General features: G+C 48.5%; 1 protein-coding gene across 3 annotated transcripts in view; it reads left to right on the top strand.

The window, feature by feature from the left end:
- The window catches only part of LOC308584999 (cytochrome P450 2J2-like), a 72,432-nt gene that overhangs the window by 25,729 nt on the left and 27,469 nt on the right, over positions 1 to 19,234 (top strand). The window contains exon 9 of one of the 3 annotated variants that reach the window (XM_081190423.1): positions 8,663 to 9,158. The exons of the other annotated variants lie outside the window; for them this stretch is intronic. Within the exon in view, the coding sequence (XP_081046549.1) occupies positions 8,663 to 8,850 (188 nt within the window). The 3' untranslated portion in view covers positions 8,851 to 9,158. Of the gene's footprint in view, positions 1 to 8,662; positions 9,159 to 19,234 lie in introns of those variants that run through there. 3 annotated transcript variants of the gene reach the window in all.

The raw sequence follows: 19,234 nt of genomic DNA, 5'->3' as shown, positions 1-19,234 counted from the left end.
TAATTAAGTGGTAAAACAGTATACAGATAGGCCTAAATGAAATGTAGAAAAATATCATACTGATTTATTTCACAATGATAACTTTATATCATAATACTATATGATGTAAAACGGCATTGCTTTCACAGTATCTGTGTTATTTGGTTGATATAAATAAGAAAACTATTAACATTATTCACAAGTCACGTTACAAGTTCTTATTCAACTCTGGCTTCAAGTAGGAATCTCCTCAATGAAGTCTCAGGTGATTAGAACTTTATTTTTCTAGCTTTAATAGAAGAAAACTCAGTAATAATTTCATCAAAGTCGGTTTTTGATGCTAGTTCATACTATAAGAGGTGTGACAAAAATCTTAGGCTAAAAAGCAACTCTAACTGAGAGCTTGCAAAATGCCTAAGTTAAAAAAGAACTGCACAACACTATTGTAGACATACTTCCAACTCTTCAAAAGAAAAGAACTGTTGTTAACACAGATAAAACATTTACCTAGATAATTTCTGACAGTCTGTGATACTTCACATAACAAAGCAGACCAAAGTACTACTAAAGTATGCAATTCGTGTAAATCACCTGAAGTGTCTGTCAGTATGGAATTTAGGGGCACTCTCCAAATGCATATACGATACTTGACCACCTCAACTAAAGGTGCTACAAATTCTGCAAACCTCCAGCTATCAGTTTATTATACATTTACTATATATGTAGCACATTTAGCTTACAGAGTCCTTGGCTGTGTGCTTCACTAATCTTGAAAATTAGTGCAATGGATTCACTAAAACAAACAAAAAATAAATCCAGTTTTAGAATCAGGGAAATTGAAAGTTGAGAGACGTTGGTTTTCCCAGTTGGTGGACAATCTTTCTAAGTCTGGGAGAAAATAAGAAATAGAAAATAAGAAATAGAAACAGAAAATAGTCAGCTTTTAATAAACATTTTTTTTCATTGAGATATATACGTATGTGTAATAGGTATGAGTTACTTGTGCGTAAACTGGTGCCTTTCTCGGTTAATTTGCCTTGTTAAACCTTTCTGACTGCACAGCCCCTTCTCATCGTGGCTGCCTCAGTCACTGGCAGAATCCGTCAGTGGGCGTTTCTTGAATCTCTTCCAACATAAAAGTTGTTTGACACCCAGTCTCCTCCTCCTCTCACTGCGTGGGAGTCTTCTGCGCAGGGAAGGCGTGGGTAGCGGGGGACCTGGGCTCTCCTCACTGATGTCCAGTGAAGAGTCCTGGAGCCCTCTCTCCAATTCCCCCGTCTGCCCCCCTTTATCTCTGGTGTTGCGCTGATTGGCTTCCCCCTCTACTGAGCTGTTTCTCCCCCTGCTGCTGGGTCCTTCACCAGCATCATCTGGGAGCCTCCCCTTCGCCTCTCACTCCGATGTCAGTTACCTGACATCCACCTCCCCCCCAGGACCCTCTCCACCCCTGGACCGACCTGTGGAATCAACTTCGTCCCCTTCATCGGCCGACGAGGCGGGGAACCCCCGGAAGGAACTGTCACCATCTTCTTTGTATTCGAAACCCGCTTCCCACCCGCTCTTATACCTGCCAACTGGGTGGTCCTCCCCGTCTGATTCTTCTTCTTCAGAAAAAAACCTCTCCCGCCTCCTCATCGGAGTCAGAAAATCCCTCAAACCCCTCTTCATCGTCTGTGGGTCCAAATTGCTCCTCCCAGAACCTCTCTAGGGGTTTGGGTTTGTCCAGGAACCGGCGGTTGAATACCTCCACCATATAGCTGTCATTGAAGGCTTCCGTAGGAACTCACGTGTTTTCGGACCCGGGTTCCCCCTCCCAAGCTACCAAATACTCCACCTGGCACCCTCGCCACTTTGAGTCCAGTATTTCCGTGGCCCTGTCATGGTGTTCCCTTTCTTCTACCTGCGGGTGTGTCGTGACCTCTCCCTCATGCCCCTGGAATCCCCGCCCCTCCCTATGCGGTGAGAGCAGGGACCTGTGGAAAACCGGGTGTATTTTCATGCTATCAGGCAACCTGAGCTTAAATGCCACGGGATTTACTTGCTGTGTTACCTCAAAAGGTCCCAGCTGTCTGGGTTGCAACTTCTTGCACCCCCCTTTGAAAGGTAGCCCTTGGGTGGACAACCACACCCGGTCCCCCACCCGTATGGTCTCCCCTTCCCTGCGGTGCTTGTCTGCCTGCCTCTTGTAAGTTTCCATGGCCCGCTCCAAGTTCATCTTAAGTTGCTGGTGCAGGGCCTCCATTTCTTCCACAAACTGCTCTGCCGCGGGTATGCTCCAGTTTTCCTCCCCACTTCCCGGGAAGGCCCTGGGATGACACCCATGGTTGGCCATGAATGGGCTCATTCCTGTGGACACGTGTTCTGCGTTATTGTACACGAATTCAGCCAGCGCTAGTTTCTCTACCCAATCGTTCTGCCTCTCACTGACGTAGCAGTGCAGGTATTGCTGGAGTATACTGTTCGCTCTTTCTGCTTGCCCGTTGGTCTCCGGGTGTCTCGCTGTCGAGAAACCCACTTCGACCTGCAGCAAGCTCATGAGCTTCCTCCAGAACCGGGAAGTAAATTGTTTTCCGCGGTTGGAGAGAACCCTCAAGGGGGCGCCATGCAGCCTGAAGATGTGCTCCACAAACAACCGGGCAGTTTCCTCTGCCGTTCCAGCATGCGAGCAAGCTATAAAGTGGCACATTTTTGTCAGTAGGTCGACTACTACCATGACTGCTGTCTTTCCCCGGGATTTGGGCAAATCTGTCATGAAATCAATGGACACCACCTCCCAGGGTTTCCCCGGTGTGGGTAAGGGTTCCAGTAATCCTGCGGGGGCAGCCCTCTCCCCCTTTGCCCTTTGGCAGCGGTCGCACCCCCGTACATATTCCCGTACATCCTCCCTCACCCTGGGCCACCAGAACTGCCTGGTCACCAGCATCATGGTTTTGTGCTGTCCAAAGTGCCCCGCTGTGGGGTTGTCGTGGAGTTGTTTGAGTACCTTTCCCCTTAGGTTCTCCCCCGGTACGTACAGCACTCCCCTATAGTACAGTACCCCTTCCTTCTCCTCAAACCCTTCTTGGGTCCCTCTTCCGTCTCAGAGCTCCCGGATTTTAGTTTGTGTGAACCCGTCGTTTCTGGTCAGCCCGGCTAGTTCTCGTTTCCCCACCAAAGTTCCCCCACACACCCATCGTTCCTCGGGGATCATGTGTCGTTTCTCCGGCGGCCCCTCTCCTTCCAAATACTCTGGTTTACGCGAGTGAGCATCTGCTCTTACGTTTTCCTCTCCGGGCACGTATCAGATTTCAAAGAAAAACTTGGAGAACTCCTGTGCCCATCAAATCTGTCTCTGGTTGAGTACTCGTGCGGTCCTCCAGTACTCCAAGTTCTTGTGATCTGTGCAAATCTGGATCTGTTGTTGTGCCCCTATCAGCAGATGACGCCAGTGACGAAAGGCCGCGTAGATTGACTAGCAGTTCGCGGTCATACACAGTATAGTTTTGCTCCGACTTGCTCAGTTTTCTCGAGAAAAAGGCGCACGGTTTCCATTCCTTCTCACTCCTCCCTGGCTGCAAAAGGACCGCCCCGATGGCTCTGTCGGACACATCGGTCTCTAGCCTCATGGGTTTCTCCAGATTTACGTGCAGGAGTTGCTCTTCCGATGCGAACGCCTTCTTCAGTTTTTCAAAGGATTGCTGGGCCTCTTCTGTCCACACAAACTTCTTTTTGCTACTGAGACAATCCGTGATGGGCACTGTCAAGTGGGCGAAGTTCTTGATGAACTTCCTGTAGAAGTTGCTGAACCCTAGGAATCTCTGCACGTCCTTCCATGTTTTGGGAGCCTTTCACTCCAGCACTGCCTGCACCTTGCTTGGGTCCATCGCTAGGCCCTTGTCAGACAACTTGTACCCCAGAAACTCGACTTCTCTGGCGTGAAACTGACATTTTTCCAGCTTGACCCACAACTGGTGCTTCTGCAGCCGTTGTAGCACTTCCCTGACGTCTCTAACATGTTGTTCCTCGTTGTCCGAATAGATTAAGACGTTGTCCAAGAAGGCTACGCAGTTCTTGTACAGCAGAGACCCCAACACGTGGTGCATGAAAGCTTGAAAACAGGCGGAGCCTGACTGTAATCCAAAAGGCATAACTAAGTACTCAAAGGCCCCTAGGGGTGTGAACATTGTGGTCTCCCATTCGTCCCCCTCCCTCATCCTGATCAAATTGTATGCGCCCCTCAGGTCCAGCTTGGTAAAATTTTTCCCTTTCCTCACTCGCGTTAAAATGGCGTCAATCCTGGGCATTGGGAAGGTCACGGGTTCCGACACCAAATTGACGGCCCTATAGTCCACAACGAGCCTGGGTTTATTGGTGTCCTTTTTGTCCACAAAGAACACCGGTCTGCACCCCACCGCTTTTGATTCTCTTATGAAGCCTCTTTTCAGGTTCTTGTCAATAAATTCCTGCAACTCCTTCATCTCCCTGTCCGACATGGCATACAGCTTACCCACTGGCAGCTGAGCCCCCGGGAGCAAGTTGATCTGGCAGTCAAAGGGCCTATGGGGTGGCAGTCTATCTGCCTCCTTCTCGCTGAAGACCTCCCGCAGATCTGCATATTGCGGTGGCACCTCTCCCTTCCGCTCCACAGCCATCCCAGCCACTGTGGCCACGCTCATCCTTGGGATTTCTCCTCCTAGACAGTGTTCTAGGCAGTAAGCGGACCCAAAGGTGACTGTCCTCTGATGCCACGCCACCACTGGATCATGTTATGCCAGCCAGCTCATCCCTAATATTATTGGGGGCCCTGCTAGTGAGGCGACGTGGAAGGCAATGGTCTCTGAGTGCCTGGACACCCTCATTCTCATTGGTGGGGTTTGGTGTGTCACTTCCCCTCCTAGAAGCTCCCTGCCATCAATGGTGGTTACTTGCAAGGGGAAATCCAAAGGTAGCAAGTGGAGCTGTGCTCTAATGCAAAGTCTTTGCTGAAGAAATTACAGGAGCTGCCTGAATCCAGCATCCCTTTCACCTTGACTGGGTGCCCGTTCGGGAGTTCTAGCACCACTTCGATGGCTATTGCTGCCTTGGGGGGGTCTGGTTTGGGCACTTTTACTGGTTGCTGGCCTGGCTGCTGTGCCCCTTGAGTGGCAGCCAAGCGTTCCCGTTTCCCTGTTCCTGTTCCTTTACCACCTCCTCCTCACCCCCTGCGGCTCCCACCATTCCTTGCCAGGCCTTTCTTTGAGGGCAGGCTCTGGCAAAATGTCCTGGCCGCTGGCAAAGGAAACACTTCTTGGTGGTTTTCCAATCCTTTCCCTCCTTTTTGCGCCCTTCGCTGGCGTTTGAAACTTCCCGCGCGCGCGCCCCATCTATTTCCATTGGCTCCACTGGCGGGAAAGGCTGCTTTGGTATCTCAGGAATGTGGTAGTCATGGCAACGTTGCTCTCTCCCTTCCCGCCTCTCCTGGGGCCGCGCTTCCTGCCGTACGCCAATCGCAAGCACAGCCTTGGTCAGCTGATCCATCCCCTGTGGGCGGGGTGCACGGGAAAGCTCATCCTTCACCGTAGGGGATAACCCCTCCTCGAATAACATTTGTATGGGTTCAGAGTCCACTTGCCACCCGAGGCGGTGAACTATCATGGCAAAGCGCGACCAGTAGTCTCTAACTGACTGGTTCCCCTGTTTACAGTTCATCAGTTCCCGCTTAGTCACACTTTGCTGTACATCACTGGAAAACATTGCGTCCATCTCCTGAAAGAATTTCCTCAGGTCCTGCATGGCGGCATTCTGCGTCGCCATAAGGGGCCTGATCCATTCCCTGGCCCCATCTTGCAGGTGACCCACGACATATGCCACCCTCGCCCCATCGTCTTCAAAATCGTCATCCTGCAGTTTCAAGGCGTACTCTATTTCCGTTCGGAACGCACTATATTCCTGCGGGTTCCCTCCAAATTTGTGCACCAGTCCCGGTACCTTCCTTGCCATGGGGGTGGGCCTGACCTGTGCATCTTGAGATCGCCTTTCATCCAGCCGCGCCGTCAGGATGGCGGTTCCTCTCCACCAGAGTTTGCCCTCCAGCTGCTCCCTCCTGGGCGTTCGCTCCTCCGGTCTTGCTCATGATGCTACCTGCCTGCTGCTGTGCAAGAGCAACTTTCAGGGACTGACGGATTGCTGTAATAGGTATGAGTTACTTGTGCGTAAACTGGTGCCTTTCTCGGTTAATTTGCCTTGTTAAATCTTTCTGACTGCACAGCCCCTTGTCCTCGTGGATGCCTCAGTCACTGGCAGAATCCGTCAGTGGGCGTTTCTTGAACCTCTTCCAACATAAAAGTTGTTTGACACGCTGTCTCCCCCTCCTCTCACTGTGTGGGAGTCTTCTGCGCAGGGAAGGCGTGGGTAGCGGGGGACCTGGGCTCTCCTCACTGATGTCCAGTGAAGAGTCCTGGAGCCCTCTCTCCAATTCCCCCGTCTGCCCCCCTTTATCCCTGGTGTTGCGCTGATTGGCTTCCCCCTCTACTGAGCTGTTTCTCCCCCTGCTGCTGGGTCCTTCGCCAGCATCATCTGGGAGCCTCCCCTTCGCCTCTCACTCCGATGTCAGTTCCCTGACAGTATGGAACAACAAATTGTTTCAGTAACTTTTGTTTCCAGAATATGTGTAGCTGGATGGTGTCAGAGAAGGGTTTAGGAAACTGAGCTCAACTATTTCTACAGATATGCTTGGGTCTTGGGATACTGGCTTGGGGCTTGACTGACCTGATTATTGCAAGGATATTTGTGGATTAGATTCACAGTATTCAAGTGCTAAATAATGACTACAGATATCATTGGTTCAATAGGCACTGAGTATTCAGCAAGTTTGAAAACATCTGATCAGACCAGACCTGCTTTGCTTTTGTAGGCTCTTCAGATGCTGTTGGACTACAACACCCATCATCCCTGCCTTTGGCTGTGCTATCTGGGCCTGATGGGAGTTGGAACCCACCAACATCTGGGGGCCACCTTAGATTCTAAGGCATGAACATGACCTTTCAGAAACATATAGGACTTTTATTCTCAAAAGAGGTTTTGCTTTCAGTGAATGTTTCATATTAAATTAGCTCATGCACATCAACAGAGTCCATGTTTCTCCCTCCTTCAGTGGAGCCATACTAGGACCCAGGATCACAGTCTATTCGTCTGAAAGAAACTCTGGACAGTAGTCAGCTCAGAGAAGGTCAACTGTTGACATTAATGGACCTGACTTAGTCATAGTCCTTCATTTTAATGGGTCTACTCTGAGTAAAGCTTAGTTGACTACCAGCCTATTTTCTGCTCGAATTGTAAGTGTTGGACTCCCCCCTCCCTCTTTCTCTGTGCAAAGGCTATTCCACCTTGCAAAACAATATTTCTATTCACATTGCATGAGGAAAAGCATAAACAGCTAGCATTGCCGTTTGCACTGTGCAATTCCATATAAATAGATTGCAGTCGGAAACAAAACCTTTCCCTTTCTCAGGCTACTGGATTGCCGATGAGCCTCCCTGCTTGGAATGTTTCATTTCAGAGAGGAGATTACGGGGCTGATTTGTATGTTAGCCAGTTTGCGCAAGGGCGCGTTTGTGCGTGTCCGCAGAATTCACACACAGAAGCATAATAACTTAACAATTGATGCTCAAGGCACTCTCTCCTCTCCCGCCTGTTCCTCTCCACCCCCTTTTTTTCTTTTCGTTCCCCATCCAAGCGCTCGATCCACCCTTGGAGCGATCACCCTGCCCTGCTTGGCTGCTACCCTAAGGTAACGATTCAGCCATGCGATTGGAGCATGCATTCTTCAGAAGTCTCGCAAAAACCAGGAAGTGAGAAAGGCAGAGGGGTGGGTGCGAAAGTGAGAAAGGGGAAAGGGAGAGAAGCACTCTTAAGCAGCCAGGGAGGCAAGCAGCGTCCTGCTACTGGTGGGAGCATTCACAGCAGCAGCAGGATCCCCTATGTCCGAGATTCCCAATGGTCCGTTCCAGCTGAGGTGGGAAAGCGAATGTGCTGTTTGAGGGACACGTGCTGTGCTCCTTTCCCCTCCGTACCCGCTGTGGTGCAGGGCTGCGAGAAAGAGAAATCTGGCAGGACAGTTTGCTCATGGTCTTAATCCCTTTCTGCATTGCTGATTTGGGCAGTTGACCAAAGTTTTCCTTTAATTTTTTAAAATCAAGTTTTATTGAAAGTTTTCTACGTGAGACGCAATAAAAACCATGCTAATCTAAAAGGGAAAATAGAAAGAAAAATAGGAAAGGAAGAAAAGATTGAAAAGAAATAAAGGAAATAACAGGGTCCTCTATCAAAATTAAATCTTCACCCTTATTCTGCACACAGAAAAGTTAGCCCTCCCAGTTCTCACTGGGAGCTAGACCCTCTTACACTGGCTTCTAGCCCTGGGAGATGCTCTCTGCCCTGCCCCTCCCACAGGACCCTTCATCTTCAATCCATCCTCTTCCTGAATGTATCTTCCTTGATATGAGATTGGGAACTTCAAATTACAGAACAAAACATAAGTATAGCAAGAAGAAAGAAAGGTTAGCACTGACCAGGCTAGAAAATTGACAGCAGCCTTGATGTTTTCCCTATCCTAACTATGTCTATTTTGCCAAAGTGTTATGCAGAATGTTTATAGCTACAAAGCAATGAACATGGGAAAGTAAATTATTGCTCACTTGCTGCCTTCTTCTTGTCTCCTCTTCAGGGGCTCGCATTTGTTTGGGAATGCAGATGGCAAAGATCGAAATATTCATCTTCCTGACCAGCCTGCTGAGGGCATTCAGTTTTCAGCTGCCAGAAGGAGTCAAAGAGCTCAATCAAAAGGCTGTAATAGCGACTACAGCACATCCCCATCCTTATAAACTCTGTGCAGTTCCCCGCTGCAACACATAAGAAGATAGGAAAATATTAGGGGCTGCACCCCTGCTTCCTGCACTTGGTGACCCCTTGGCCACTCCTGACACATGAACCCCCTAGCATTTCCCCTTCCCTTCCCATCTCATCCCATGCAACTACTGAGGTCTCTTTTCACCTTCGCAGCTCCATTTCTGAAGCCAATTCTCTCTTATTTTCTGCAGCTCTGCTTTGCATCTGTTTTCCCCTTCACCCCATCTCCTCCTTTTCTTTAGGCCCTTTCATGCCCCTTGCTATCATCTTCATCCCTCTCCCAATGCCTCCTTACTCCCTCCTTTTTGACAACTTTCTTTGCATCCCCATTCTTACTCTTGCTCCCTTTTCTCCTCCCCCTCCTCTTCCTTTTCTCAAATCTCCCTTACACACACTTCCCACACCTCCTCCCCTCTCCCTCTTCTGCAGCCCCCTTCTAACACCCCCCATGCTATGTTATTGTATCTTTAAGATGAGTAGACTACTCAGAGCAAGCTATCGGCTTCTCCAGTTGAAGAATGTTAAGTTTCTTTGATGGATACTGTACATGTGTGCTTTTTAATAAAATATCTCTTCTAAATCACTACATTGAACCCGGAACCTGGAACGTGAACCATGCATGGTATCAGGAGTGAAATAGGTTGTGTGGAGGCACTATGCAATATTTGAAGGCTTCACATCCTTTATCCCAGTTAAGGAATGGAAGGGGGAGAAGTTTGAAACAGACATTCCCCTGACTTCCACTAGCCTTTCCTTCAATGGCAGAAGTTTGAGTAAATGGAGATGATGGAAAACTGAGATAACTGTGGCTTTAGGAATAATGGAGGGATGGAGGAACACTGAGCAATTGGTGTGTGTGTGTGTGTGTGTGTAACATTTTAACAAGGAGAAACAGCTGAGATGGGTAAGGAAGCAACCACCCAAAAGCTAACAAAACAGAAGAATGAAATGGAAAGTGGAGTTAAAGGGGACAAAGAGACTTTGGAGAACAATATAGAATCATAGAATCATAGAGTTGGAAGAGACCACAAGGGCCATCGAGTCCAACCCCCTGCCAAGCAGGAAACACCATCAGAGCACTCCTGACATATGGTTGTCAAGCCTCTGCTTAAAGACCTCCAAAGAAGGACACTCCACCACACTCCTTGGCAGCAAATTCCACTGTCGAACAGCTCTTACTGTCAGGAAGTTCTTCCTAATGTTTAGGTGGAATCTTCTTTCTTGTAGTTTGGATCCATTGCATTTCCCTGTTAAAATTCATCTTGTTTGTTCTTGCCCAGTTCTCTAATCTGTCAAGGTCGTTTTGAAGTGTGATCCTGTCCTCTGGGGTGTTAGCCACCCCTCCCAGTTTGGTGTCATCTGCAAATTTGATCAGGATGCCCTTGAGTCCATCATCCAAGTCGTTGAAAAAGATGTTGAATAAGACCGGGCCCAAGACAGAACCCTGTGGCACCCCACTAGTCACTCTTCTCCAGGATGAAGAGGAACCATTGATGAGCACCCTTTGGGTTCGGTCAGTCAGCCAGTTACAAATCCACTGAGTGGTAGCATAGTCAAGACCGCATTTTACCAGCTTCTTTACAAGAATATCATGGGGCACCTTGTCAAATGCCTTGCTGAAATCAAGGTAGGTGTCAGGGAACTGCCATCAGAGTCGAGAGGAGAGGTAAGACGCTCCAATGATGCAGGGGAGGGAACTAGCAAGGAGAGAGAGAGCTTCCGCTGGGGAAGGAAATCCAGGGGACACCAGGGAGAAAGGGGAGGCTGAGAGTACGGCGGAGGGGAGGCTCCGAGACTCTTCCAGTGAAATCAGCGGAGAGAGCACAGGACCTCCGCTTGGCACGCCCACGCTGCGCAGAAAGCTTCCGCGCAGAGAATCTAGGAGGAGACTTGGCGTCAAGGAATTTTTATGTTGGAGGAAATTTAGGAAACACCCACTGACGGATTCTGCCAGTGACTGAGACAGTCGCGTTGTAAGGGCTGTCAAACCAGGGAAAGGTTTAGCTATACAACCAGCTTGGAGCAGTTTGCAGTTTACGCACAAGCAACCCCAATTCCCACTACAGCAATCCGTCAATCCCTCAGTTGCTTGTGCGCATAGCAGCAGAGGCAGCATCATGAGTCAAACCAAAGGAGCAGGTGCCGGAGAGGGGGCCAGGAGAGAACCAACTCTCGAGGAGAGAAACAGAGATTTGGAGCAGCAACTGGCTATACTAGCGGCACGGCTGGAGGAAAGGCGGACTCAGGATGCCCAGGGGAAGCCCACCCCCATCGCAAGGAAGGTACCGCGACTAGTGCAGAAGTTTGCAGGCAATCCCAGAGACTATAATGCATTTAAGACAGAATTGCAATACGCGCTGGATCTGCAGTATGAGGATTTTGTAGACGATGGGGGGAGAGTCACTTTTGTGATAGGGCATCTGGAAGGAGGGGCCAGAGAATGGATTAGGCCCTTAATGGCATCGGAGAATGCTGCCTTAAAGGACTTGAGAAAAATTTTTAGCGCCATGGACCATACGTTCTCGAGTGATGTGGAGCAAAGCGTGACGCGCAAAGAACTGATGGTGTGCAAACAAGGGAACCCATCAGTGATAGAGTACTGGTCACGATTTGCAATGCTTATCCACAAACTCGGGTGGGAACTGGGTTCAGAACCAGTGCAAATGTTATTTGAGGAAGGCTTATCCCCTTGGGTAAAAGATGAACTTTCCCACTCGCCCCGCCCGTAATCGATGGACCAGCTGACTAAAATGGCACTTGCTGTGGGAGTACGCCAAGAGGCGCGCGCGCTGGAAAGGCGGGAAGGGAGAGCAGAGCGTTGGCATGACAACCGCATTCCAGACGTGCCAGAGCAACCTGCGCCGCCCGCGGAACCAATGGAAATTGGAGGAGTGCGCGCGCGCGGGGGGGAGGGGTTCAAACTCCAGCGAAGTTCTCAAGAAGGAGGGGAAAATGACCAAGAAGTGTTTTCTCTGCCAGCAGCCGGGACATTTTGCCAGAGTCTGCCCTCAGAGAAAGGCGTGGCAAGGAATGGTGGGGGCAGCTGGTGGTGAGCAGGAGCAGGGAAACGGCAATGCTTGGCAGCAGGAGAGCGGGCACAGCAGCCAGGCGAGCAACCAGTAAATGTGCCCAAGCCAGACCCCCCCGGGCAGCCATAGCCATAGAGGTGGTGCTAGAACTCCCTAACGGACACCCTATTAAGGTGAAGGCATTGCTGGATTCTGGCAGCTCTTGCAACTTCTTTAGCAGGGATTTTGCACTAGAACACCAGCTCCACGTGGTGCCTCTAGAACACCCTTTGCAAGTAACAAGCATTGATGGAAGAGAACTCTTGGGGGGGGAGTGACCCACCCTCCCATGAAAATGAGGGTCTCCAGACACACTGAGACAATTGCCTTTCACGTTGCCACATTAGCCGGGCCACCAATCATACTGGGAATGAGCTGGCTGGCACTGCACGATCCAGTAGTGGGGTGGCACCAGCGGACAGTCACCTTTGGGTCAGCTTACTGCGTAGAGCACTGCCACGAAGGGGAAACCCCGAGGATGGCAGTAGCCAGGGTGGCAGGGATGGTGGTGGGAGAAAAGGGGAGAGTACCACCTCAGTATGCAGACCTGGAAGAAGTCTTCAGTGAGAAAGAGGTGGATAGACTACTCCCTCAGAGGCCCTTTGACTGTCAGATCAACCTACTCCCAGGGGCTCAGTTACCAGTGGGTAAGCTGTACGCCATGTCAGACAGGGAGATTCAGGAGTTGCCGAAGTTCATTGACAAGAACCTGAAGAGGGGCTTCATACGAGAATCAAGGGCGGTGGGGGGCAGTCCAGTGTTCTTTGTGGACAAAAGAGACTCCAAAGAGCCCCGATTGGTCGTAGATTACAGGTCGGTCAACCGGTTATCGGAACCAGTGACCTTCCCAATGCCCAGAATTGATGACATTTTGGCCAGGGTAAGGAAAGGGAAGGTCTTTACCAAGCTGGACCTTCGGGGGGCGTACAATTTGATAAGGATGAGAGAGGGGGACGAATGGAAAACCACTATGTTCACCCCTCTGGGGGCCTTTGAGTATTTAGTTATGCCCTTCGGATTACAATCAGGTTCGTCCTGCTTTCAAGCTTTCATGCACCACGTGTTGGGGTCCCTGCTGTACAAGAATTGCGTGGCTTTCCTAGACGACGTGCTAATCTACTCGGAAAACGAGGAGCAGCATGTTAAGGATGTCAGGGAAGTGCTGAAAAGGCTGCAGGAGACCAGCTGTGGGTCAAGCTGGAGAAATGCCAATTCCACGCCCGAGAGGTTGAGTTCCTGGGCTACAGGTTGTCGGACAAAGGCTTAGCCATGGACCCAGGCAAGGTGCAGGCAGTACTAGAATGGAAGACTCCCAAGACCCGGACGGAAGTGCAGAGGTTCCTGGGGTTTGGAAACTTCTATAGAAAGTTTATCAAGAACTTCGCCCACTTAACAGCACCCATAACCGATTGTCTCAGCAGCAAGAAGAAGTTTGAATGGACAGAAGTGGCTCAGCAGTCTTTTGAAAAGCTAAAGAGGGCGTTCGCTTCGGAAGAGCAACTCTTACACGTGGATCTGCAGAAGCCTATGAGATTGGAAACAGACACGTCAGACAGAGCGGTGGTAGCCGTATTGCTCCAGCCAGGAAATCGATCAGAGTGGAAGCCGTGTGCTTTTTTTTCAAGGAAGCTGAACAAGTCAGAACAGAACTACACGGTGTATGATCGGGAACTGCTTGCAATTCATGAAGCCTTTCGACATTGGAGACATTTTCTAATAGGTGCGCAGCACATTATCCAGGTGTGCACGGGCCATAAGAACCTGGAATATTGGAGGACTGCACGAGTTCTCAACCAAAGACAGGTGCGATGGGCACTGGAGTTTTCCAAGTTCTTCTTTGAAATTCAGTACGTGCCGGGAAAGGAAAATGTCAGGGCAGATGCCCTCTCCCATAAACCAGAGTACTTGGAAGGAGAGGGAGCGCCGGAAGCACGACATGTTATACCCGAGGACCGATGGGTGTGTGGGGGAGTGTTGGTAGGGAAACAAGAACTAGCCGGGTTGACGAGGAATGACGAGTACGCACAAACTAAAATCAGGGAGATATGAGACTCAGATGAAAATCAGGGGGGTTTTGAGGAAAAGGAGGGGGCTCTGTACTATAAGGGAGCATTGTACATACCAGAAGGGGACTTGAGGAGAAGAGTACTCAAACAGCTACATGATAACCCCACGGTGGGACATTTTGGTCAACACAAAACCATGTTGCTTGTCACCAGGCAGTTCTGGTGGCCAAGAGTGAGGGAAGATGTGCGGGAATACGTACGGGGGTGCGAGCGCTGCCAGAGGGCTAAAGGGGAGAAGGCAGCACCCGCGGGGTTACTGGAGCCCTTACCCACCTCGGAAAGGCCATGGGAGGTGGTATCCATTGATTTTATGACCGATTTACCCAAGTCCAGGGGGAAAACAGCGGTCATGGTGGTAGTTGACTTGATGACCAAAATGTGCCATTTTATTGCTTGCTCGCATGCAGTGACAGCAGAGGAAACAGCTAGGCTGTTTGTAGATCATGTCTTCAGGTTGCATGGCGCCCCCTTGAGGGTTTTGTCTGACAGAGGCAGGCAATTTACTTCCAGATTCTGGAAAAAGCTCATGAGCCTGCTGGACATCGAAGTGAGCTTCTCGACGGCCAGACACCCGGAGACCAACGGACAAGCAGAAAGAGCTAATAGCATACTTCAACAGTACCTACGCAGCTACGTCAATGAAAGGGAGAACGATTGGGTGGAAAAACTAGCGCTGGCCGAATTTGCATACAATAACGCTGAACATGTGTCCACGGGGATGAGTCCGTTCATGGCCAATTATGGGTGTCACCCCAGGGCCTTCCCAGGGGAGGGAGAGGGGAGGTGGAGTGTGCCGGCGGCCGAACAATTTGTGGAAGAAATGGAAGCTTTACACCAACAACTTAAGGTTAACCTAGAGAGGGCTAAGGAAGTATAGAAGAGGCAGGCAGACAAGCACCGCAGAGAAGGGGAGACAATAAGGGTTGGGGACCAGGTGTGGTTGTCAACCCAAGGGTTACCGTTCAAAGGGGGGTGTAAGAAATTACGGCCAAGGCGACTGGGACCCTTTGAGGTAACACAACAGGTGAATCCTGTGACCTTTAGACTCAAATTGCCCACCAACATGAAACTGCACCCAGTGTTTCACAGGTCCTTACTCTCACCATACCGGGAAGGGAGGGAATTTCTGGGGCGAGAAAGAGAAATCCCCATGCATCCACGTGTGGAGGAAAGGGAACTTAGTGGTCAAGCAGCGGAAATTCTCGATTCAAGGTGGAGAGGGAGAAGGGTGGAATATTTAGTGGCTTGGGAAGGGGAACCAGAGTCGGAAAACACTTGGGTTCCTGCAGAAGAAATCAGGGATGAGTATCTGCAGGAGGAGTTTCACCGCAGGTTCCCAAGGAAGCCCAAACCACTTGGAAGGTTCTGGGAGGAGCAATTTAGCACCACGGATGATGAAGAAGTGTTTGGGGGATGGCCCGCCTCCGAAGAGGAGGAAGGAGGGGCATCCGAGGGAGAGGAATCCGACTGGGGAGATTGGGCAGTGGAAAGAGACAGCAGCAGGTGGAGAGCGGTGTTTGAATCTTCTGAGGAAGGAGATAGCTACTTCCCGGGGTTTCCCGCGTTGCCGTCCGAGCAATGGACGGGGGAGGGGGAGGGCCCTGGGAGGGAGGTGGATGTCAGGGAACTGCCATCAGAGGCGAGAGGAGAGGTAAGACGCTCCAATGATGCAGGGGAGGGAACTAGCAAGGAGAGAGAGAGAGCTTCCGCTGGGGAAGGAAATCCAGGGGACACCAGGGAGAAAGGGGAGGCTGAGAGTACGGCGGAGGGGAGGCTCCGAGACTGTTCTAGTGAAATCAGCGGAGAGAGCACAGGACCTCCGCTTGGCACGCCCACGCTGCGCAGAAAGCTTCCGCGCAGAGAATCTAGGAGGAGACTTGGAATCAAGGAATTTTTATGTTGGAGGAAATTTAGGAAACTCCCACTGACGGATTATGCCAGTGACTGAGACAGTCGCGTTGTAAGGGCTGTCAAACCAGGGAAAGGTTTAGCTATACAACCAGCTTGGAGCAGTTTGCAGTTTATGCACAAGCAACCCCACTTCCCATTACAGTAGGCTACATCCATTGTGTTCCCTTCATCTACCAGGCTTGTAATTCTGTCAAAAAACGAGATCAGGTTAGTCTGACATGACTTATTTTTCAGAAATCCATGCTGACTATTGGTGATCACAGCATTCCTTTCTAGGTGCTCACAGACTGTTTGCTTAATGATCTGCTCCAGAATCTTCCCTGGTATTGATGTCAGACTGACTGGGCGGTAATTATTTGGGTCCTCTCTTTTCCCCTTTTTGAAAATAGGGACAACATTTGCCCTCCTCCAGTCTGCCGGGACTTCACCTGTTCTCCAGAATTTCTCAAAGATGACTGCCAGTGGTTCTGAGATCACATCTGCCAGTTCTTTTAATACTCTTGGATGCAGTTCATCTGGCCCTGGAGACTTGAATACATCTAAACTAGCCAAGTATTCTTGTACTATCTCCTTAGTTATTCTGGGCTGTGTTTCCTTTGCTGAATCATTTGCTCCAAATTCTTCAGGTCGGGCATTGTTTTCTTTATCGGAGAAGACTGAGGCAAAGAAGGCATTGAGGAGTTCAGCCTTTTCTGTGTCCGCTGTTTGCATTTCACCATCTTCTCCTCTGCGTGACCCCACTGTTTCTTTGAAGAAGAAGAAGAAGAAGAAGAAGAAGAAGAAGAAGAAGAAGAAGAAGAAGAAGAAGAGTTTGGATTTGATATCCCGCCTTTCACTCCCCTTCAGGAGTCTCAAAGCGGCTAACAATCTCCTTTCCCTTCCTCCCCGACAACAAACACTCTGTGAGGTGAGTGGGGCTGAGAGACTTCAGAGAAGTGTGACTGGCCCAAGGTCACCCAGCAGCTGCATGTGGAGGAGCGGAGACGCGAACCCGGTTACCCAGATTACGTGACTACCGCTCTTAACCACTACACCACACTGTATTGTTCTTCCTTTTGCTACGAACATACCCATAAAAACCTTTTTTGTTGCTTTTAACCTCTCTAGCAAGCCTGAGTTCATTCTGTGCTTTAGCTTTTCTGACTTTGTGTCTACACGTGCTGGCTATTTGTTTGAATTCCTCTTTGGTGGTATCCCCCCTTTTCCATTTTTTGTACACATCCTTTTTAAATCTTAACTCAGTTAAAAGTTCTTTAGATAGCCACCCTGGCTTCTTTAGGCACCTTCCATGTTTCCGTCTCATTACCTTTTTCAGTTCATTATATATCATTTCCCAGAAAGCCTTAATCCTTGGGCACGTCCACCAAAGGTGAAAGAATGTACCTTCAGTTTCTTTACATTTCCAACATTTATTATCGGGCAAATGATAGATTTTTGCAAGCTTGACTGGGGTCATGTACCACCTGTAAATCATTTTCATAATATTCTCTCTCAAGGCATTACATGCCGTAAACTTCATACCTGTGGTCCACAACTGTTCTCAGTCAGCACACACAATGTTATGTCCAACATCTTGTGCCCATTTAATCATAGCAGATTTCACCGTTTCATCCTGAGTATTCCATTTCAACAGCAAGTTATACATTTTTGACAAAATCTTAGTTTTGGGCTCTAACAGTTCTGTTTCTAATTTTGATTTTTCCACCTGGAGACCAATTTTCTTGTCCAAATTATGTCTCCATTATCTGATAATAATGAAGCCAGTCTCGCACTTTGTTTTTTAATTTCTCCAAACTCTGCAATTTCAATCTATCTCCGTCTTGTTCCAAAATTTCCCAATATTTCGGCCATTTGGCCTCCATATTGAGCTTTTTCAGAGCTTTTGCTTCCATCGGTGACAACCACCTTGGAGTTTTATTTTCCAATAAGTCCTTGTATCTTATCCAGACATTAAACAATGCTTTCCTGATAATGTGATTTTTAAATGCTTTATGTGCTTTGACCTTATCATACCACAGATATGCATGCCATCCAAATACATTGTTAAAACCTTCTAAATCCAAAATATCAGTGTTTTCAAGAAGCAACCATTCTTTCAACCAGCAAAAAGCTGCTGATTCATAGTAAAGTTTAAAGTCTGGCAGGGCAAATCCACCTCTTTCCTTTGCACCTGTTAGTATTTTAAATTTTATACTAGGCTTCTTGCCCTGCCAGACAAATTTAGAAATATCTCTCTGCCACCTCTTGAAACAGTCCATTTTGTCCACAATTTGCAATGTTTGAAACAAAAACAACATTCTAGGCAATACATTCATTTTTTCCGCAGCAATACGGCCCAGCAGTGAAAGCTTCAAATTTGACCAAATTTCTAAATCTTTTTTCACTTCAACCCAGCATTTTTCATAGTTGTCTTTGAATAAATTCCCATTTTTTGCTGTCATGTTAATCCCCAAGTATTTAACTTTCTTAACCACTGTTAAACCTATCTCGTTCTGAAACCTCTCTCTCTCCATTGGTGTTAATTTTTTCTCTAAAACCTTGGTCTTTGACTTATTCAACTTAAATCCTGCAACTTGACCAAATTCTTGAATCAGTTCTAAAACTCTTTTGGTACTAGATTCTGGCTCCTGTAACGTCAATACTAAGTCATCTGCAAATGCTCTCAATTTGTACTGTTTGGCTCCGACCTGTATACCTTTAACCAACCGGTCCCTTCTAATCATATTCAGCAAAACCTCCAGGACCGATATAAAAAGCAATGGGGAAATTGGGCAACCTTGTTGTGTCCCTTTTTCTATCTTAAATTCTTCCGTCACTACATTATTTACAATTAGTTTAGCCTTTTGTTCTCTTTGCATCTTTCCTCATGCCCTGCTCAGAATCAGTCTATCATTTTGAAGGTATTCAGTTGGGTGGAGGGAGGGAAGAGTGAATTTAGAGTATAAGCTGTCATGTCAGAACCCTCTCTTGGGCTCAAGGGAGAGAAACATATTGCACTCATGAATTTATATGTAAATAATGCTTGTTGTTTAACTGTTGCCAGCCTGACAAGTAAAGATTTATCTTCAACTATATGTGTAAGACATTTTTTAAAATCACAAATAGCTTAAAAAGGTTATGGGCTCAGTCATGGCCAGCAGGTGGTGATAGAGAATGGCAAGAAGATTTTGAAGTCAATCCCAGAAACCAGCAACTCAGCACAGTAAATGATATTTTTTGCAGATTTACCCCTTGATCCATGTCTGTTGAACTTCTTGGCACGACTTAGTCTCAAAGTTTAGTTCATTCAATTTTACTCTTTTTTTTTACAGTTCATTAAATGTTTATTCCCCCCCCCCAAAGGAC

This window comes from Podarcis bocagei (assembly GCF_964188305.1).
Source record: "Podarcis bocagei genome assembly, chromosome: 4".
Lineage (NCBI taxonomy): Eukaryota > Metazoa > Chordata > Lepidosauria > Squamata > Lacertidae > Podarcis > Podarcis bocagei.
The sequence above is the reverse complement of the archived record's forward strand: the minus strand, read 5'-3'. Positions and strand labels throughout refer to the sequence as shown.